The sequence below is a fragment of the Schistocerca nitens genome, chromosome 2, assembly GCF_023898315.1.
Source record: "Schistocerca nitens isolate TAMUIC-IGC-003100 chromosome 2, iqSchNite1.1, whole genome shotgun sequence".
In the NCBI taxonomy this organism is placed as follows: Eukaryota; Metazoa; Arthropoda; class Insecta; order Orthoptera; family Acrididae; genus Schistocerca; species Schistocerca nitens.
Window position 1 is genome coordinate 764,100,014 of NC_064615.1, and position 23,565 is coordinate 764,123,578.

At 44.6% G+C, this 23,565-nt stretch overlaps 1 protein-coding gene across 1 annotated transcript in view; it reads left to right on the top strand.

Moving 5' to 3' along the window:
- The window catches only part of LOC126234612 (uncharacterized), an 88,532-nt gene that overhangs the window by 14,853 nt on the left and 50,114 nt on the right, over positions 1–23,565 (top strand). Inside the window, exon 2 of the mRNA XM_049943337.1 lies at positions 6,260–6,352. Coding sequence (XP_049799294.1) covers positions 6,260–6,352 — 93 coding nt within the window. The remainder of the gene's footprint in view (positions 1–6,259; positions 6,353–23,565) is intronic.

Here is a 23,565-nt window from a genome sequence, read left to right on the forward strand (position 1 = left end):
CTGATGGGTTCTCCCGCTACGTGCCCCTATTGTGTACATACAAAGGTACTCTTGCAAACCAGCTGGCTATCATCCTCTCTGGAGGAACAAAAATTAAGTCGGAGAATTGAGTTTTATAAGAGCTATTTAAAGTTATGAAAACTTTGACAGTTGCGAACATGACAATCGAAGAAAGTAAAAAACGCTAGAATCACCTTGAAAACAACGTTGGTTCCTTTGAGAAAGGGGAGTACATTAGCCATAATTACAACCTTCAAGTACCAAAATGATTGCCGGAGGCAAGGTGATAAACAGCAACCAAATTTGTTCTGGTTCTCGCAGCACAATAATGTTCCTGATCACGCAGTTTCGAACGCCGAGTTTTTCCAAACCAAAACCAGAACGTTACGCACTACCATGCCGGATATGGCCCTCTATAAAATTTTGCTGTTACTAGAATCAAAACGGACAGAAATATCTATCTTCATCACATAAAACAAGTAGAAAACTACTCTCTGTAGACACCGTGCCAAATAACTTTAATAATTTTTTTATCAATGGCGGAAAACGTTACAACATGTGTATTAGGTACGACGTAATAATATTATTTCAAATGGACAGTACTTCGGAGCTGATGGACTCGTAATCTTTAGGTTTCTTCTTCACCTTTGCTCTTCCCTCAGCTTCAAATCTCTAGATTCCAAAATAATGTATTGTAACAGTATTTAATTTATTTTTGGATGCCTGTGTAACATTTATCTATATAACAATTCTGGCAGAATTACATTTAATTTAGGAGACACCGGTGTGGCTGAACGGTTCTAGGCGTTTCAGTCTGGATCCGCGCGACCGCTACGGTCGCAGGTTCGAATCCTGCCTCGGGCATGGATATGTGTGATGTCCTTAGGTTATTTAGGTTTAAGTAGTTCTAGGTTCTAGGGGACTGATGACTTCAGATGTTATGTCCCATAGTGCTCAGAGCAATTTGAACGATTTAGGAGACACCAACCATTATGAAGACAGTGCTGTTAAAGATTCGATTTTGCAATCACGTAGCGTACAGTATTTTCAAAAACTGACATAATGTCTGTAGAGAACAAATCTGCAGTCATTGGTTTTGAGACAGATATGCGCTATTTTTTTTTTATGTCCGGTTTCTGTTCAAGGTGAACCATCCTCCGAACTGAATGTGTTGGTTAAAAGAGTAACCCGTCCCAATGTCAGCATATTTACATGGTTCTTCGCATTAAAAAAAAAGAATGTAACGTAACATGCAGATTTGCTGATAGTTGGACGAGTAATTCTAAACCGATACATCCAGATCTGCTGGCCGTTGTGGCCGAGCGGTTCCTAGGCACTTCAGTCCGGAACCGCGCCGCTGCTACGGTCGCAGGTTCGAATCCTGCCTCGGGCATGAATGTGTGTGATGTCCTTAGGTTAATTAGGTTTAAGTAGTTCTGAGTCTAGGCGACTGATGACCTCAGATGGTAAGTCCCATAGTGCTTAGAGCCATTTGAACCATTTGAACCATCCAGATCTGAGGATGATCCATATTGAACCCAAACCGGTCATTTAAAAAATTGATACGATCATGACAGATAATAAACCCGTTTGAATGGTACAATACATTTAGTCTACGGAGATAGTGACTGTCGTAATACGTTCGCAGTGAAGCATACAGGCATTTCACATTTGCTAATTATCATTTCACTGTATATGCCTATACAACTGCATGTACGGACACTCCATAAATACTGCAATCAGAAAGAGAAAGTACTGCATCTTTTCGTCCGCGAACGCAACCCCACATTGTGGGAATACCCCTCATCAAATTCAAAACAACATTGTCAGAGAGAAATTACGATTTTTGCTTTTTTTTTCAATGTTAAGCGTAAAATGAATTAACAATATACGCGAGATTCACCTTGCCGCATATTAGCGTAATTTACAGACTCAAAGGGAATGGGATGACTTCGTAGGTTAGAGTATAAAAACCCCATACCACTGTATTGATGAAATTAACCAAATGAATGGAATTTTACAGAAGAAATGATGTTCCATGAACATGAGTTTCAAAAAACACTGCATTAACGGAACAAGGTTTCATTCTTACTTCGAAGGGAAAAAATGTAGCACTAAACATATGTAATAGACTCATCGTTCACTGAAGATAAACATCAGGCATAGCCTGTTGAGAGTATCTCATATGTGATCTGCAGATCAGACACTGCTTACCGCACCACTCATCTGACATGGTATTCCGGGTGCTGCATGACTGTGGGGTTGCCTCACAGTGCATTGTCGTAATGGAAGCTGTTGCTTCAAATCTGTTCGTGAGCGGATTCTCTGACATGAATATTCAAGAAATCACTTCTTAAATTTCCGGTTCTAGCACTATAATTCTAGTAATCCATTAATAATGATGTTACTACAAGGAGACATATCTTTCATAGCGACCACTGTTGCGACAGAATGGATTATGTGTATGATTTCTCCGACTGTCTCGAGATCAGTGCACATCAAGATGCCTTTTTTCCATCATAATTCTCACTAATGCGGGCCACCATGAGTTACTCTCCCGTGCCAACCTTTTCATCTCAGAGCAGCACTTGTAGCAAGCGTCCTCAGTTATTTGTTGGTTATATTTCAATTTCTGCATTTCATTACAGTGTTTACCCTCTACAACTCCCTCAAATAATATGGACGTTGTTTCTAGAACTTCTTAAGACATATAACCCTGCCCCTTCTTCTTGTCGATGTTTTATACATGTTCTTTTTCTCGCTAATTCAGCGCAAAACTTCCCAATTTGTTAAAGGTCGACCCAATTTTGAACATCCTTGTACAGCACCACATCTCAAACGCTTCGATTCTCTTATTTTATGATTTTCCAGTCCATGATTCATTTTCAAACAATGCTGTGCTCCAAACGTCTGTTGTCCGAGACTTGTTTCTCAATATAAGACTGATGTTTGACACTGGAAGACATCTTTTGGCCAGGAATTCCCTCTTAGCTTGTGCTAGTTTGCTTTTTATATCCTCCTTACTTCATTCCTCATATCTTATTCTGCATCCAAGGTAACAGAACCGTCTAACTTAGTCTGTATCGTGGTCCCCAAGTTTTTAACTACTCTAATTTATGCTGCTCGTGATTAATTTCGTATTCCTTCGGTTTATTTCTAATTCACAGAGCGTGCTTATTGGACTGTTCACTTTAACGGGTCGAGCAGTGCTTTATCATCACCAAACGTCTATCGATATAAACCCGTCATGGCGATATCAGCGTCACCTGACGAGGAATGACTGCAAGCCAGACACATGCACGGTGCATGTAGTAACAGTGAACAGGATGTCAGTGTGTATAATGGGGAAATCGCGCGATCTAGGTGCATATGACCGAGGGTAAATTGTGATGGCCGGAGGCTCGGCACCAGAATTTTGGAAACTGCACGACTTGTCGCGTGTTCGAGAAATAATGTGGTGAGTGTCTTCGACAGGTGGCGAAACCAAGGTGGAAGCACGTCCAGACGTGGAGGGGTTCGGCGGCCACCCCTCATTACAGACGTCGGCACTCGTAGGCTAGGCAGACTGATAAACATGACAGTTGGCGAACTGTGGCGAAACATAAGTCAGACTTTAATGCTGGACGGAGTACAAGTGTGTCTGAACGCACAGTGAACCGAACACTCCTAACGATGGGCATCCGCAGCCGACAACCCATGCATGTGCCAGTGTTAACACCACGACATCGGCGACTACGACTGAGAAGAACACGCGACCATCGGCACTGGACGTTGGCGCAGTGGCAGAGCGTTGCATGGTCTGATGAATCCAGATACGTTCTCCATCATGCTGGTGGGAGGGCGCGAATCTCGTCATCTAGGGAAACATCTCCTTGACACCTGAACTGCGGGACGAAGACAAGTCGGCGGCGGCTCCGTTACGCTCTGGGGAACATTCACGTATGTCCAGTAGAGCTCCTGCAAATCACCAGTGCCGTACAATGGTTCCAGACCACGTACACCCATTCATGACGATCATGTTCCCCGATGGCAGTGGCATTTTTCAGCAAGATGATGCACCATGTCACAAGGCCGTGAGTGTGATGGAGTGGATCGAGGAACACAGTGGCGAATTCCTGTTGATGTGCTGCCCCCCAACTAGCCAGATCTGAACCCGATCGAACACATGTGGGATGTGATTAACCGTGGCACCAGAGCTCATCGACCCCTCCCCTTAATTTACGGGAATTAAGCGACTTGTGTGTGCAGATGTGGTGTCAACTCCGTCCAGGAACCTACCAACACCTCATTGCTTCCATGCCACGACGCGTCGCCGCTATTATCCGTGCCAGAGGTGGACGTACCGGCCATTACGTAGGAGGTCATAATGCTCTGGCTGATCAGTGTATTTCTAGCGGGCAGAAAAAACGCCCGCTGTCACTAAAATTATGCGCTACATTTTTACTGTAGTACCAACGTTTTATATATCCGATTGAAAATAAAAGTATGAAAACCGCAACGATACCCACTGCCCGCCTGTAGTTCCCATGCCCTCCTACTGCAGTTCAAAGGACATAAATTGTTCCTTCGCCGTTTGGAAAGTTTGCACTAACGTGCACATTGCAAAAATTTGATTCAACAAATTCTTACATGTTTAAATGCATTTTTCTGCTAATCTCAGTAAAATATCCAAATACTTATATGAGTGCCGAAAGGAAGAATTGTATTCATAGCATCTCCTGTATTATTGTCAGTGTGCAATTTTTAATTGCAAATATGGGTCCTTTAGAAGAAAAAACTCGAGTACGAGCATGTAGCACGTTTCATTTTCATGACCACACTCAACAAGACTGTCCTGAGGTGACAAAAGTCATGACATACCACATAATACCCTGTTGGAGCTCTTTTTGGCCGACGTGGTACAGAAACTCGATGTGACATGGTCCCAACAATTCGTTAGAAGTCACCTCCAGAGATATTGTGCCATGCAGCCTCTATAGCTGCCCTTAATTGCGAAAGGGTTGCCGGTGCAGGATTTTGGCACGAACTGACCTCTCGATTATGTCCCATAAATGTTCGATGGGATTCACGTCGTGCCATCTGGGTGGATAAATCATTCTTCACACCAATCGCGAAAACTTTGGCCTGATGACACGGAGCATTGTTATTTGGTAACATGAGGTACATGAATGACTGCAAGTGGTCTTCAGGTAGCCGAACATAACCATCTCCAGGCAACGATAGGTACATTTGGATCAGAGGACGCAGTCCACTCCATGTAGACACAGCGCACACCATTGTGGAGCCGCCAACAGCTTGAACTTCGCCTTGTTAACAGCTTGGGTACATAGCTTTGCAGGGTCTGCGCCATACTCGAAACGTACCATCATCGCTTACCAAATGAAATCAAGATCAGCTGACCAGATCACGGTTTTCCAGTGGTCGTAGGTCCAACCGATACAGTCAAAGCCCAGGTTGGGCGCTGCAGGCGATGTCTTGGTGTTAGCAAAGGTACACTGGTACGTAGTCTGTTGCCATAGGCTTCAACGCCAGAATTCGCCGCACTATCCTAACGGATATGTTCATCCTACGTCCCTCATTGATTTCTGCGGTTATTTCACTCAGTGTTGCTTGTCTATTAGTACTGACAACTTTACGCAAATGCCGCTAATCTAGGTCGTTAAGTGAGTGAGGACCATCGGCCGCTGCGTTACCCGTGGTGAGAGGTAATGCAGTGCCATTTCGAGCTTGTGTATGCGATACTACCACCATATGTATACGTGCACATCGCTATACCACGGAGGAATGCAACATAAACTCAGCCTCCTAACAACAAAGTAAAATGCGCACGGCACGACACCATGGTATCAGTATGCTATTTTTTTTAACATTTGGTATGACCAGATTAGCCAATTACGAAACTGAACGAAATACAGCTTAGATGGGACGAAATGAAAATTAATGCATCAATAAAATACTCAGAAATCCAGGTTAGACCCTCGTTGCTCTCTAGGAACTATACGTACCTGAAAACAAAAGTCTAGAACACAAAATCTCTTCAATTTAGAAAGATAAGCGGTCGTGTGAGAGGCGGCTGCAGGTAACGAAATTTTTTCTATTAGCTATAAACGGTGTTACAGAAATATCCAGTTTTCGGCTAGACAGTTATCTGCCTGGTTGGTGAAAACTTTTAACATAGTTTTATGATTATCTGATAATGTAATCTCTCTCTCTCGCATACGTAAAAGACTGAATAACATTTTTTCACTCTTTTTTTCAGATGACTATTTCAAGGACTGCCACCGCAAAAGCCCAGACTTCGATTCCTGTGTTCTCAAAGGCCTCAACGATGTACGCCATTTCTTCCCAACAGGTGAGTGTTCACTATAACTGCGTTATACTTACAGAGAAAATGAATTTTTGCCTGCATTGTGGTCTTCGGTGATTCTCATCATGCTGTTTGTTTGTGTTTTCTAATGTCATCTACTTTATCTACCACGCGCCTTACGTTATATAATCGTCTCAGTTTGTTCTTATCACACCCCAGCATGATTCAACGATTACTACATATTAGAAGATGTCCTTATTATGTAGTATTTCCCCATAAATTCCTAGGACACCTGACACGCCTAAATCAAAGCTCAAACTTTAGTGGCCTGAATGTTCACGAAATTGGAGAAGTCTCGAAACCCAAAAGGGGAAAATGCCACCCAAAGTGATCAGATTCGGCATCTCAAGCTACTGGAAAACAAGTCCCCTGACACTTCTTTCTCGATCTTAACTTGCTCGGTATGTTGTGTAAGCAAGAAAGTGATGTTCCTGCTGTTCCGGTGGGGAAGAATAGAAAAACCTTATCTGTACTAATTGGCCCTGGGTGCTGTGGTGATTATTTCCAATATATTCTCGCAGAATGTCAGGCCAACGTGTGGTTGGTCTGTGACGTGGTTTGTGATCCAGTTCTCGGACTACCCGGTTGCGGTATTGCCCCATTTTCTCTTAGAAGGACCTCGCGATGATCCTGAATCCGTCCCGCAGTAGTGGTATGCCAGTGTAGTAGACGACTGGAGTATTCCCTCAGAAAACGTAGAGAGGTCTTCAGAGCTTGGTTCTGAATCCTTTGCAGTGTTACGATGTCTGTATTTGTGGACTTGCCCCACACTACAGCTACGTACGTTAGGTACAGCGTGATGGCTTCTTGCGGCTACAGTGTCGAGCGCGAAGGCACCTTATGGCTCTGCTTCTGCATGTCGTGTATGAGGCGCCGAGGGTGATCTAGGGTAACCCCTAGGTACTTTGCTGTCTTACTGCTTGGGACAGATGCTTCCAATATTTCGCCTGGCGGGAGATCTGGTGGCAGCAGTCTCCGGGTTAAGATCACTGCCTGGCTCTTCGCTGCGTTGAATTTCAGCCTCCATTTCGTTGACCGTGATCTCAGAGTGTCGCACCCGAGTTGGAGACGGTGTCGCATCGTGTGCCCGTTCGTGCTTCGTGTATACAACGCTGCATCGTCAGTGTAGAATGCTAATTTGACGCGTGCCACCCGCTATGTATCGGCAGTGTACAGCGATTATAGCAAGGGACTAACTACCAACCCCTGCTGTACCTCCGCACGCTTCTGGCAGTCTGTGAACGTACCATCGTCTGCCCTGACATCGAAGGGCTGCGATAGGTAGCATCTGAGGAGGACCCCGTGCGACGTCGGCAGTCCGAGTGCGAAGAGTTTGTCGTGCCAGAGGGAATCGAAGGCTCTGGACGCGTCGAGGAACACCGCTCCAAGGTGTTCTCTTGTTTCCAATGCTCTCATCGCACGTTCTACCAGTAGCAGAAGCTCGTGAGAAGTTGAACGACCGATTCAAAAACTGCTAGTCTGGGATGACACCTTCCTGGATGACGTGTTCTATCAGCCTCTTCATTTACAGCCTCTAGAAAACTTGGATGACGAGGAGAGCAGGCTGATGGGCTGGTAGCTAGTTATCTGGCGTGGATCTCTGCCGGTTTTCAGGATGGCTGCTGCGACTTCAGCATTTCCGCATTGTAGCGTAGCCACCTGAGTGGTGTATCTCGTTGAACACGTCAACTAAATGTTAGTTCTTAAGCAGGTGGTTTCTGACACCATCACTGCCTCCTGCTTTCCTAGTGCTCAGGGAACGATGTTCGGGGTGGCCAAGCGGTTAAAGGCGCTACAGTCTGGAACCGCGCGGCCGCTACGGTCGCAGGTTCGAATCCTGCCTCAGGCATGGATGTGTGTGATGTCCTTAAGTTAGTTAGGTTTAAGTAGTTCTAAGTTCTAGGGGACTGATGACCTTAGAAGTTAAGTCCCATAGTGCTCAGAGCCATTTGAACCATTTTTGGAACGATGTTGCACCGCGACTTCTCCCTCTGTAATCGGCTCGATTACGTCTTCTTCTTTCTTGGCCACTACGGAATTCGGGAGTTGCTCGTTGACTTGACGCCTGCGGGCCTCGGCCAAGACATCGGTCGCCGGCGTGAAGTTTGCGGCGAATGCATCGACCAACATGCTCGCTTTTTGCGTCATACTCGCTAAAGATTGGTCGCCGACTTGCAGCGGTGGCACGCGCTGTCGGTGTTGCAGAAGGCTTTTCACGATTTTTCAGGCGCTAGCGTGGTCTGGATTGAGCGTGGGCATTCTCTGTTCCTGTGTTCTTCGACTGCTCGCATGCGTCTCCTGTCGCATGCGGTTCTGCGGCGTTTAGAGACTCGTTGGCGAATGAACTGCCATTCACAAAACAGTCGTTTCTTCTCAGTGATAGCCTCCAGGATGTACAGCGGTAGCTGACGAAAGAGGTCTTGTGCTCGCTGTGGTGGTCTCTGAATAGCAGCATTTGAGGAAGTCTCGGGCTGCATCGGCCCCGACGACATTGGAGTTTGCCACGTCTTCGAGTGATTCGAGTATTTCCTTGTGGAAACGGTCGCAGTACAAATTTATTTAAGTCTGACGCTAGTCTGGAAGGGAGGTGCCGTCCATATCCATGACTGCAACATTCTCGGGTGATAGAAAGTTCCGCGTTTCCGCGTATGTGAATTGTCCGATGCCCTCCAGGAATTTGCATTCAGTCACGTCCTGTCGGGCCCGGCTGGGTAAGTGCGTGGCGTCAAACGGTTCTAGGCAGACTGCGTTTGGATGAGCGATGCGGGGGAGTCGGCGCCCTTTGTTGTCGGTGGGACCAGAGTTCTATTCCGGATTTATCGCACTGAAATCCCCTGTAATGAAAAGTCGCATCTCCAGTGATAGCAGAGCATCCAAATCTGGTTCGTGTATCGGTCTACCACGCCGCAGATATACCAACCCGAAGAGAATCTTCCTAGTGGTGGTGCTGACGCCACACCTGTGGCCTCCAACATGGCGAGCCCCGGCAAGTGGATCCTATGATGCCGTAATGATCTCTTGAGGTAGATGGCAACGCCGCCCTTGTGGGTGGCTCTGTCCTCTCTTTAGCAGCAGTAGTTCGCTGCCCGTTCGTTCTCTCTGGATTGCTTCCTGCACCAGACAGGTGTCAACATCGTCGTTCTGAAGGAAATGGCGAAATTCGCCCCCTTTGGGGACACTGTCCGTTTGCGTTGAAAGTATATGTCGCCAGGCCATGGGTATGGGCATTATATTTGATTGATTTCTGACGGCACTGGCCTGTAGGGCCGCCGTTACGGCTGCAACGAGTGATGGGAGTCGTCGCATAAGCTGGCTCAGTGTCCGCAGAAGTGTACTGAGCTCGCTGGCCTCCATTCCGGATGCTGCGACGTTGTTCGTCGTCGCTGGAGTGCTGTCCACTGGCTGCTGAGGGTGTTCTGCATGCTGCGATTTGACGAGTTGCTCTGTCTGACGTCCACACACTCCTCCTGCGGCCTGTGGCACAGTTTACGGCTCAGGCCGGTGGTGCTTTCCGCCTGGCGGCGTCGGCGAAGCTGCGTCCTGGTTGGACCCTTCTGGTGGCTGTCTTGAAGCGGAAGGCGTCATAGCCCCTGTAGCGTGCCAAGTGCGGTTTGTCACATTTGCAGCAAGTCGGCGGGTCTTCTTTCTTCTTCTTGTACTCCCTTGTCTGGTGCAGGCCGGCGCATTTGTCGCAGTGAGTACGCTTGTGTCTGTAGCACGCCACATGGTCTATACTTCGTCAGGAGTAGCACTGGGCTCTCCTACGTTTTACATGAAGGAGCTCCACCTGTACTGTAAAGTCTGCCATCTTGTCCACCTCGAAAAGCAACAGAGATGTTCCTGTGTGTCCAAGCGACTTCATCAGGCCGGTGGAGCAGACTGGGAAATCCTGTGCTCCGAGCTGCTGCTTGAGAAACTCTGGCTCCATATTCATTGGAAAGTGGCAGAAAACCATCTTCACCTGCTTCTGCGGCTCGGCATTGTGAATAAAACGATGCCACATTTCTTCTTCTACAGGTTTAATGAGCTTACGGTAGTTCCCACTGTAGAGGTCGGATCCTCCCCCACGAACACCGCAGTGCTTGGCGACTTAGTGGATCTTCTTGTGGAAGGTCTCGCAGCGTCTTAACCACCGGATTGTCGTTGCTGGTCGGCGAGGCGGTTTCTTCAGTTGTGGCTGCGTCGTCCCTACTGGTTTGCAGTCTCCACTCCAGCCAGTCATACTTGGTGAACCTCAACAGCTCTGGCAGTCTGCTTTCTGTCAGGAGCAATGAAACCTCCTTCGTCTGGATGACATGGGATTGCGCCACACCTTCACTTCGCTCGTCTAATTTGCTGTTTCGGCCTGTGCAGACTAGACTGGTGGGGCAAGGTTCCCCTAAGGCTGCGGGAAGGCGTTTCTGTGAGGTTTGAGACATCTCCATGTCCTCATCCTTATCGTGCGGGTTTTTCCCACCTTGCTTCCGTCCTTCTGCTGCTGAAGCGTCGAGCGCGGTTGCGGCCGATGCTGCTGCTGCAGTCACATCGGTTGCGGTCGCGGCCGCTACGGTTGGCTTATTGCCGGTCGCTTGAGGACGCAGGTGGCGCCATAATTGGCGGCAGCAATCTGCAACCACGGGGAGTAAGCGGTACACCAAGTGGGAACAATGGCCATGTCCCACTGATGTCGGTAGAGGTGACCGCCATTAGCAAGGCGGTGCAGAATAACCACAATGTCTGTAGGCCGTACCGACTGAGTTTGGCCTCGGCGTTGTGTCGCCATTGCTTCTACCGGACGACCCCCGAGAAATTCTCGCGTTTTCCGTCTTCAACTGGACGGTGAGATCTTTTGCTGACAGGCGCTTCTTCCTTCTGGGAGCCGATATCGCGGTGAATCCGTGACCTCTGGCGTGAGTCCAACTCGTTGCCTGAATCGTAGCCCGAGTCGTAGTCCGTGTCTGGATGAGCGTCCGTCGTAAGTAGGGTGAAGGGTGGGGGGGTGGGGGGGGGGGGACAGATGGGGCCGCTGGCAGAAAAATTTCCGCGAGACGGCTATTGTCGCATCGTTCACCTTAGCGGCAAGAAAAAACTCTTTTCGACCGCTCTGCCGTGACAAGATTGCGAAAAACACGACAGCGCGCTTCGAAAGCGCACGACAATTTGCTTTTTCGGAGCAAGAAGCCTTGCCAAGCAGAGTTTGTCTCCAAGAGTGTCCTAGCGGAGAGTGCATGGGTCTGGACCACAGCGCTGCTATGCGAATATGCGAACTAGCCTAGTGGCAGACTTCCCGTCTCTTTTATAGACGTCATTTTATCTTTCGTTACAGCCAGAGTTAAAAACTTTAGCTCCAGAACTAATGGGCCAATGGTAAAGATATATACATAGCTGGAAGGATTCATGAGCAAACTGATATCTTCCATTGCATCCCTATCTTAATAAACAATGAATTGAGGCTAATCATAGCGTGTAGGCTTTCACGGCCGGCGTCTTCAGTAATTAAAACTTCCGGGCTAAGAGGCCGTGGTCCAATAGTAGAAATACTTCTCCCTGACGTTTCGTTGCCAGCTGCGGGCAACATCATCTGAGTCGTAGACTCACCTCAGATGATGTTGCCCGCAGCTGGCAACGAAACGTCAGGGAGAAGTATTTCTACTATTGGACCACGGCCTCTTAGCCCGGAAGTTTTAATTACTGAATGAATTGAGGCTATTGACAGATGTTACAAAAGCAAGGACATACGATTAAATAATAATTAACGTAAATTTAATTCTTACAAAAAGCACTGTATGTCGTTTATGTTCGATTTTAAACAAATATGTACACGGTATTCTTTGATAATAATTGGCAAGTAACTGGTTCATCAAATGAAATTTTACTAATACTTACTCGTAATTGCAATGCTCTTACCAAATGAAATCGTCCGCAGCTGGTGGTTTAGTAGTCAGCGTCGCTGTTTCTAAATGGTTCAAATGGCTCTGAGCACTATGGGACTTAACATCTGAGGTCATCAGTCCTCTAGAACTTAAAACTACTTAAACCTAACTAACCTAAGGATATCACACACATCCATGCCCGAGGCAGCAATCGAACCTGCGACTGTAGCGATAGCGCAGTTCCGCTGTTTCTAGGTCCTGGGTTCAGCTACCGGCCAGGTCCGAAAATTTCTGCGGTCGACAGCTGGGTGTTTATGTCGTCCTAATAATTTCATCTCACCTTCCTCGATGAGTACGTCACCGTAGTGGCGGCAAATTGAAAGAATTGCACCTGGCAGCGGGAGAATCCCAGACGTGTTCTGCCGGCCATTAATACCACAATATCATTTTATTATACAGGGTGGTCAGAAACAGTCTCAAAGGCTTGTAAAGGTGATGTAGGGGAGTTGCTGAGAAATAACTATTAAAAAATTCGATGCATTGCGCCGTTTCCGAGTTATCTAGCATCATGCGCAAAAATGCGGTAATGCATAGACATCTGTGCGCCCGTAAGCTACCACTTGTTGAAAAGCTAATTAGTGTTTGAAGTGTGACTTTTTTGTAAATAATAAATTTATGCTAGCTGAATAGGAACTACATTTGTTCGGTTTCATGAAAACTAACGAAGAACAAGTTTGGTGACACTGTCTCTGACAGGCTTCTTGATTTTACGACGACCTGATTGGCTAACTTCGATGGAAAATAACTCAGAAGCGCTGCAACGAATCGAATTGTTTTCTTAACAATTATTTCTCAGCACAAATTCCCCTGCAGCACCCTTACAAGCGTTTCAGACTGTTTCTGGTTATCTTGTTTATTAATTTGTGTCCGATCTTAATATGTATTCATGATACTGAGGTATTTGGTATATAGAGAACATCTGACTCATAATTATCTCATTAGTGGATGGCCATTGTATTTAGGACTGCGTTTGAATTTGTGTGTATCTTCCGATCGTCTGATATCATTCGACAGTGCTTTTTTACCCATCCGAATGGCACTTTCTTTGCAAAAACTGCATGACGTGTTCAGGAATTACTCTAATTATTGACCACATCACCATGCTTACACGAGCGTTTTCTACACCGCGGCCCATACAGAGCATTTCTTGGCACTAAACTGTATTCATTCCTCAGACCCTCAGCTTGGTACTACTGACCGCACAGTATCTTTTACGGTACTTGAGATTTCTTTGTTCCTTTTGTGATTTAGCTCAGGCGCATTCTAATTCGCGTGTCTAAATTCTGTCGTCACTCACCCCTAGTCAGTTGTCAGTCGATCGGGTCATTCTGGAAGATAAGTCGCGCTACATTTGATTACCGTCATTCAACGGGTCCCTCATCTGTCACCACGGCTGGGCCGCAGAAGCTGACGAAACATCAACTCGTTCAGTCAGAGGCCAATGATGTGGGAGAGTAACTACTTTTAATGTCACAGCTGGTGACACATTGCATATCGTATAAGTCTCCAGTTCACATTCGAGTAACCATACCAACCATAGAGATGGTCTTTTAACGGATTAGGAAACCATGTTGACACCCACGTTCCGTTCCCTGCCTACTTCACAACGCATACATAGTCGCATGGGAGCAATAATTTCACTACTGGACACACCAAATTTTAGTAAAGTCGCCCTGAGTAATTATACTAAATAAAGATGAGAATGTGTCATAAAGCACGTTACAAAATAGATGTCTCTTTTCAGTGGTGCATAATACGAGGGTTGTCCAGAAAGTAAGTTCCAATCGGTCTCTAAATGGAAACCACAGCGAAAATGAGAAACATTTTATTTGCAAGAGTTAGCTACACTTTCCAGGTACTCCTCTACATAGTCGCCGCTCCGACTTAGACATTTGTCTTAGCGTTATACCCAATTTCCAACACCATCGTCATAAAAGGCAGCCGTTTGTGCTTTCCGATAATTCTCTACGCTGCTCTGTAGCGCGTAGCATGCGCCCAAGTATTGTCTTCGTATCCAGCGTTTGATGTGAACAGAGATGATACTCCGGACGAGCCAATTAGGGCTATGTTGTGGATGATCGGACACTTCCCATCCAAAAGGCTGAAGGAGCGTCTTCACTGCCGCTGCAGAGTGCGGCTGAGAATTTGCATGAAGAAGGAAGTGCGTGGCAGTTGTGTTAGGTGGGCTGCATTCATTAAGGCGAAGCCTCTCAGCGGGCCCTCCTACTTGGCGGGAGACATCGTTGTTCTCGGCACCTTTACTCGTTCACAGTGCCCTCAAAACATAAAGGAGCGTCTTGATGCGATAGACGGTCATACTAGAGACACTACCCATCACATCTGTGCAAAGCTTCATCGGGTTTTCACTGTGGCGTCCATTTCACGACCGATCAGAACCTACTTTCTGGACAACCCTTTTACTTATTGTCTGTAATGGGATGTGAATCAGAAGGTATGATTATATTCGATTTCATCTAGCGTGCCATAATTTTTGTGGTCTACCACAAATCACCACAGACATAACAATGATTTTCAGATCACTGTAAAGGAGTTATACATACAAAATTTAATCCTGATGTTAAAGGTAGGACCTATCTGTTAACATCTTGGCAATCGAATTAGTATCGTAACACCTAAGATATCGAGAGATTTCCATAAACAATCACATCAGCTATTGTTGTTGTTGTGGTCTTCAGTCCTGAGACTGGTATGATGCAGCTCTCCATGCTAATCTATCCTGTGCAAGCTCCTTCATCTCCCAGTACCTAGTGCAACCTACATCCTTCTGAATCTGCTTAGTGTATTCATCTCTTCGTCTCCCTCTACGATTTTTACCCTCCACGCTGCCCTCCAATGCTAAATTTGTGATCCCTTGATGCCTCAGGACATGTCCTACCAGCCGATCCCTTCTTCTAGTCAAGTTGTGCCACAAACTTCTCTTCTCCCCAATCCTATTCAATACCTCCTCATTAGTTATGTGATCTACCCACCTAATCTTCAACATTCTTCTGTAGCACCATATTTCGAAAGCTTCTATTCTCTTCTTGTCCAAACTATTTATTGTCCATGTTTCACTTCCATACATGGCTACACTCCATACAAATACTTTCAGAAATGACTTCCTGACACTTAAATCTATACTCGATGTTAACAAATTTCTCTTCTTCAGAAACGCTTTCCTTGCCATTGCCAGTCTACATTTTATATCCTCTCTACTTCGACCATCATCAGATATTTTGCTCCCAAAATAGCAAAACTCCTTTACTACTTTAAGTGTCTTATTTCCTAATCTAATTCCCTCAGCATCACCCGACTTAATTCGACTACATTCCATTATCCTTGTTTTGCTTTTTTTGATGTTCATCTTATATCCTCCTTTCAAGACACTGTCCATTCCATTCAACTGTTCTTCCAAGTTCTTTGCTGTCTCTGACAGAATTACAATGTCATCGGCGAACCTCAAAGTTTTTATTTCTTCTCCCTGGATTTTAATACCTACTCCGAATTTTTCTTTTGTTTCCTTTACTGCTTGCTCAATAGACAGATAGAATAACATCGGGGAGAGGCTACAACCCTGTCTCACTCCCTTCCCAACCACTGCTTCCCTTTCATGCACCTCGACTCTTATAACTGCCATCTGGTTTCTGTACAAATTGTAAATAGCCTTTCGCTCCCTGTATTTTACCCCTGCCACCTTTAGAATTTGAAAGAGAGTATTCCAGTCAATATTGTCAAAAGCTTTCTCTAAGTCTACAAATGCTAGAAACGTAGGTTTGCCTTTCCTTAAACTTTCTTCTAATATAAGTCTTAAGGTCAGTATTGCCTCACGTGTTCCAACATTTCTACGGAATCCAAACTGATCTTCCCCGAGGTCGGCTTCTACCAGTTTTTCCATTCGCCTGTAAATAATTCGTGTTAGTTTTTTGCAGCTGTGACTTATTAAACTGATAGTTCGGTAATTTTCACATCTGTCAACACCTGCTTTCTTAGGAATTGGAATTATTATATTCTTCTTGAAGTCTGACGGTATTTCGCCTGTCTCGTACATCTTGCTCACCAGATAAGCTAACCAGTAACAATTATAAGCAAATATTTATGTAACTTAATTTTTGGTGTAATAATTAGTTTACATCTATTAAAACATAATGGGTGAATTTCATACTGGAAAGAGCAGCAAGGGCTATCAATGACTTCCCCAGATACAGGAGTAGCTGTACCTGAAAGCTCATCTTGATGGCATTAGCCGTTAAATATTTAATGAAAAACCACAAGGATGGTAGCTAAGATGGAGAGACTGTTGCCCAAGTCGAAAGCGGCTACTTAGAAGCTCCCTTACACCAGATGACTACCAACGCTAAAAGTGATCTTTTCGTTGAAAATTCCCCCTGCGCCCCCCATAAGGGATGCCAGCTGAAGGCTTTTTTCAACGGTCGTTCTTGCACCTTTTGTGGGACGGAGAAAGGCTCTGGTACCTTGGTCACGATATAGTTGATAACATGTAGGTTTGGGCAGTCTCTTGTTTTTTCCTCACACCGAGCCGATAAAACTTCGAGCACAACTTAGCTCCCTTTCACTTGCTGCTTCCCTCACGTCGGGATGATCATGGTATATACGAGTCGCCCTCTATAGGACAAGAAGATTGACCGTTAGGCGAATTGTCTTAGCATAGGGCGCCCATTTTTGCTGTTTTTGACAGATGTTATTCGCAAGTGTTGACAAGCTGATGAAATCAAGTATTCCTGTCACGTTAAGCCTTGTCGGACGGGACATTAATCTTGACGACTCAAGCAGCGGGATTTTTCGTAATCCACTGCCGCGGACGCTCCTGCGACGACGGGTGCCACTGATTTTCGTCAACAGCTGGCAGGCAAGTCAAATAGGAATGTACGAATATATCGGGTGTTCAGTTCTCCACAGTTCTCATCCCTGCTAAGCCCTCTTGCTCTTCTAACTTTTCTATATCCTTCGGCGCTGGGTTGCTATGCATTAAAATTTGTCCTTCAAGTTAACAGCATGCTAGTGGTAGAAACCGTGGTAATTGTGCTTCTTACCTTATGTGCTAGAGTGTTGAACCGTATTCAAATGTTCAACAGAATCTTTGCGAGTATCATAAAAGCCAATGCCTTTCCTGTACAGTGGATGGTGCCGATATTTTATGATTTACGTTTTCTGTATTTCTCATCGGTTTAAACAATACATCTGTGTTGTTTTCCCATGTCTACCTGATTATGTTTGTTGTACCCGCCAACATGATGCTCCCGTATTTTCTGCTGAGTAGTTAATCCAGCCGCTATCATATACTGGAACGAAATACCATACTTACAAGAAGGAAATGTTGCAGATTGCACAAAACCAGCTGTTTGGCAGATAACTATAGCTGCCAGCTTACAGACACCATAGGGAATCATAACGTCAATTTTTCAAACTGAGTACCAGTTCAGCATCTGCGCACCATTAGTCAAAGACAAGAGTCTCTACTTGTCATGGTCTCGCTGTAGATATTTAAATAAATTTTTCTCCCTTAAATATGCTATTGTCAACGCATCTACAGGTAATGTGTCTACGAGGTGTATGAGAAAAGTAATGAGGCCTATCTTTTTGTCTACCAAAGTCTTAATTTTTCGAAGCAATAATATTATCCCCTTCAAAGTAATTCTCTTCGGCAGCTACACATCGGCGCAGACGTTGTTCTCTGTCTTGTATTTTTTTTTTAACTATCAGCCTTCCGACTGGTTAGATGCATCCCGCCACGAATTCCTCACCTGTGCCAACCTCTTCATCTTAGAGTAGCACTTGCAACCTACATCCTCAATTATTTCCTGGATGTATTCCAATCTCTGTCTTGCCCTACAGTTTTTGCCCTCTACAGCTGCTTCTGGAACCGTGGAAGTCATTCCCTGATGTCTTAACAGATGTCCTATCATCCTGTCCCTTCTCCTTGTCAGTATTTTCCACATATTCCTTTCCTCTTCGATTCTGCGCAGAACATCCTCTTTCCTTGCCTCATCAGTCTATCTAATTTTCAACGCTCGGCTGTAGCACCACACCTCAAATGTTGCGATTCGTTTCTGTTTCGGTTTCCCCACAGTCCAAGTTTCACCACCATACAATGCTGTGCTCGAGACGTAACTCAGAAATTTCTTCCTCCAATTACGGCCTATGTTCGATACTACTAGAATTCTCTTTGCCAGGAATGCCCTTATTGCCAACGCCACTCTGCTTTTGATGTGCACCTTGCTCCGTCCGTCACTGGATATTTTGCTGCCTGGGTAGTAGAATTCAAATGTTAACTTTATGTACTTCGTGACCATCACTTCTGATGTTAAGTTTCTCACTGTTCTCATTCCTGCTACCACTCATTACTTTCGTCTTTCTTCGATTTACTCTCAGTACATATCCTGTTCTCATTAGACTGTTCATCCCATATGAGCATATCTTGTAATTCTTGGAGGCATGAGCTGTTAAGCTGACTGTGCGATATTTCTCACTCTTGTCAGCTCTTGCAGTATTCAGAATTGTGTGCATTATATTTTTCCGAATGCCTGATGGTATGTCGCCAGACTCACGCATTCTACACACCAACGTGAATAATCGTTTTGTTGTCACTTCCCCAATGATTTTAGACATTCTGATGGAAAGTTACCCATCCCTTCCGCCTTAGTTGCTCTTAAGTCCTCCAAACCTCTTATACGAGGGTTGGAACTTTAATAGTGGCAACTATTATTTACAGCTCGTACAAAATAGATACGTGTTTCAAAGTTTTCCTGACCTTTAGAGTAGTCACCAGCATTTTGTATAACCCTTTGCCAGCGATGTGGAAGTCGTAGGATACTCATAGCAGTGCCAGTTGTGATGACAGTTCGAGCAGCGCCGTTTATTGCCACACGAATTTGTAGCAGTTCAGAAGCGAATGCCGTGAAGTGTTTCCTTCAGTTCAGAAATAGAATTGAACTCACGATGGCTTAAGACAGGGGAGTGCAGTAGGTAGTATAGCACTAAGCAGCCCCGTAAGTCAAACAACTCAGTAACAGCTTGCACTGTACGTGCTTGAGCATTGTCCCGCAAAATGATGGTCAGGTCCTGGAGGAAGTGTCATCACTTCTGTCTCTTAGCTGGTCATAGATTGTGTTCCGAAAATGAACAGCATAGAGACAGAAGTGATGACACTTTCTGCAGAACCTGACCATCATTTTGCAGGACAATGCTCAGGCATGTACAATGCAAGCTGTTATTGATTTGTTTGACTGATGGGGCTTCCTAAGTGCTATACTACCTACTGCACTCCCCCTGACTTACGCCCTCGTGAGTTCAACTCGATTTCTAAACTGAAGGAAACGCTTCGCGGCCTTCGCTTCAGAACTGCTACAAATTCGTTGGGCAATAGACCGCACCGCTCAAACTGTCAACACAACTGGCCCTGCTAAGACTATCCTACGTCCTCCACATCGATGGCAACGTGCTATACACAATGCTGGTGACTACTTTGAAGGTCAGTAAAACTTTGAAACACGTATCTATTTTGTACGAGCTGTAAATAAATAGTTGCGACTTTTAAAGTTCCAACCCTCGTAATTTCAGATTCTAATAGTCGATCCCCTATCTGTTCTAAATCGACGTTAGTCCTTCCGGCAGTCTTTTCTTTTTCGATTTCTTCACAATGTTATGCAGCAATTTCGTCTTAGCTTCCCTGTATTCCCTATTTATTTTATTCGTCAGCGACTTGAATACTGTACTTCTGAATTTTGCAGAACGTGTTTGAACTTCCTTCTTTATCGATCAACTGAAATATTTCTTCTGTAATCAATGGTTTCTTCGCAGTTACCTTCTTTGTACCAATGTTTTTCATTCTGACTTTTCTGATTGCCCTTTTTAGAGAGATACATTCCTCTTGAACTGTACTGCCTACTGAGATATTCCCTACTGCTGTATCTCAAGCCTTAGAGAACTTAGGATTTCCGTATTCCAATTATTTGCATATTGATTCTTCCTGACCATTAGCTTAAACTTCAGCCGAGTCTTCATCACTACTACATTGGAACTCAGTCTATATCTGCTCCTGGGTACGCCGTACAATCCAGTATCTGATTTCGGAATCTCTGTATGACCATGGTGTAATCTAACTGAAATCTTCCCCTATCACCCGGCCTTTTGCAAGTATACCTCCTTCTCTTGTGGTTCTTGAATAGAGTATTTGCTATTACTATGTGAAATTTATTAAAGAACTCAATTAGTCTCTCTTTTTTCTCATTTCCTTGTCGAAGACCATATTTTACTGTAACCGTTTCTGTTACGCCTTCCAGTCCCCCATGACTATTAGATTTTCATCTCCCGTTACGATTGTGTTACCTTTCTGATTACTTCATAAACTTTCTGTATTTCATCTTCAGCTTGTGACGTCGGTATGAATACCTGAACTATCGTTGTCGGTTTGGTTTGCTGACGATTCTGATAAGAACAACCGTATCACTGAACTGTTCACAGTATCACACTCTCTACCCTACCTTCCTATTCATAACGAATCCTACTCCCGTTATATCATTTTCTGCTGCTGTTGACATTACCCTATACTCATTTGACCATAAATCCTTGTTATCTTCCCATTCCACATCACTGACCCCTACTACATCTAGATTGAGCCTTGCGCTTCCCTTCTTCAGATTTTCTAGCTTCCCTGCCATGCTCAAGCTTCTGACATTCCATACCCCGGCTGGCAGAACGTTATCCTTTCAATGGTTATTGAATCTTTTTCTCATGTTCATCTCCCACTTGGCATTCCCCACTGGATATCCGAATGGGGAACTATTTCTGAATCCTTTGCCAATGGAGAGATCATCATGACACTTTTTCAGTAAAAGGCCACATGACCTATGGATAGACATTATATGTTTAATGCTGTTGTTTCCACTGCCTTCTGTGTCCACATGACGTTGATCATTACTGATTCTTGCGCCTTAGGTGCAGTTTCCCACCCCAAGGACGAGGGAGTGCCCAGAACCTCTGCCCACTGCTCCCGTCTCTTTGACAAAGCCATTGACAGACTGAGGATGACTACTGATACAGAAAGTCTTCGGCTGCTTAAGTTGATTATTAATCAAATTTAAAGAGCTGGTGGGTTTCGAAGCTAGGACTGATCACGTTTTGATTACTAATCAAAGACGTTGCCCCTAGACCATAGGTGCAGCACTGTAAAGCTTCAACGGGTAGGGCCTTTAACATGTCGGTCACGTTGTCTTTAATGTTCTCCATAGTCCCAAAATAAAGTCCATTTAAGTCATTTATCAATTTTGGGAAAAGAAAATGCCACATTGACTCAGACCAGGTGAACAGGGGCCTGTGGAACACCAGGACTGCATTTGGAAGTCAAAAATTCCGTGGTGGACGTAGCCGTGTGACAAGGGGTGTTGTCACAATGCAGCATCTAATTGTCTGCAATGTCTGGCCCCAAGCGATCACCCTTTTCCTGAGCTTTTCAAGGACATCTTAGTAACATACTTGGTTGACAGTTTGTCCCGAAGGAACAAATTCTTTATACATGATATCCCTTTTATCCAAAAAGTAAATCAGCCTTGTTTTGATCTTTGATTTGCTCATTTAGGTTTCTCGATCAAGGAGATGTCTCAGTGTGCCACTTTACCGCTTTGTCTGAGGATCGTACTGAATAATGCATGATTCATCACCTGTTTGATCACACGACTCAACTATTCATGATCATTGGCAATCCTCCAAGAAGATCAACGCAGTGGCCGAGCGGTTCTAGGCGCTACAGTCTGGAACCGCGCGACCGCTACGGTCGCAGGTTCGAATCCTGCCTCGGGCATGGATGTGTGTGATGTCCTTAGGTTAGTTAGGTTAAATTAGTTCTAAGTTCTAGGGGACTGATGACCTTAGAAGTTAAGTCCCATAGTGTTCAGAGCCATTTGAGATCAACGCACACTTTTCTTCGCTTGTCCTTCACAACTGTGAGGTTTCTCAGCACCATTTTCGCATGTGCAATTTCTAGTTCAAATTTGATGTACAGTGAAGATGTTGAAGTTCACCAGGTCATCCGTCACCATTATTGTTTAGCGTCGGTCTCATCTCACAAGAGTACACACATGTTTGACGTTTTCGTCGTTTTTGAAGTTGAAGTTTTCCCTGAGCGATGTTCATCCGTTATATGTTTTCGGCTTTTAAAAATCGTTTTTGCCTGCGAAAAACTTGTGATAAGGAATATTCACCATAGACCCTCAAAGGTCTTCAAAGGTCACACTCGTGGATTCCAAAGTTTAAGACAAAACTTATTTGCATAACGTTGCTCTAAATTTAACTATTCCAACTTTACTGATGACGCTCTCAAAAACCACCTGATGGCCGTACGGAGCTGAAACTCGGACTGAGCATATGCAAGGGACGAACACACCGGTCTACACAAATAGAACAACACAGCGTTGCCAGATCGTTCACAGTGCTGCCAGTCGCGTTACTTTCCTCACACACCATGTACACCGAATAACGTTTCTCAGCCATTGATCATGTGCTATAGATTAAATAAATAATGGCTTTCAACAACATTATTAATACAAATAATTCTCACAAAGTTCAAACAAACCAGAATTCAGAATCAAATTTCTACAAGAAATAGTTTGATGATAAATAGTATCATAGAAGTAAAAGGGCCATTTATCGACACTTTCATGTCAACTCTCTCATTCAGTACATCCACACAGACCGTGAAGTAATTCTAGAAATATTAATTACTAAAAACTACTTACCTTGTTAACAAGAAACTCAATGATGAGATGCAATGTCGTTAACGACAATTAACAGTTTAGCTAACATGAAGCAACAGGACATCTCAAATATATTTTAACAAAAATTGTGATATTGGTTACAGATTACTTTAAAATAATGTACTGAAATAACTGTAATACAAATGATTGTTGGGAATATTGAATAGGAATACTGAAATAATTTTAGGTGACTGTAATTACTATCGAAATTGGAGTGAGCGGCAGGAATTTACAAATCTAATCTGTTGTGACTATTGGTGGCTGCTACATTGCTCCTATTGTTGGCTCGTGCCTTTTCGTTCGCTGTCAGAAAGAACCCTCATGGATGTGTTTGCATTATGTGCTGCAATTTATTAACGAACCCAGAGATGTTGTGAGTGACACTTCTCATAGTGATTTTTTCCTCCTTTTACTTTTCTCTCAACGCTGTACATTAAAACTGACTGCATTGAAAATGGCTGATACCAAGCCTTCATCCATAAGAGGGAAGACAGAAGGGATACCAACGATTACCAAG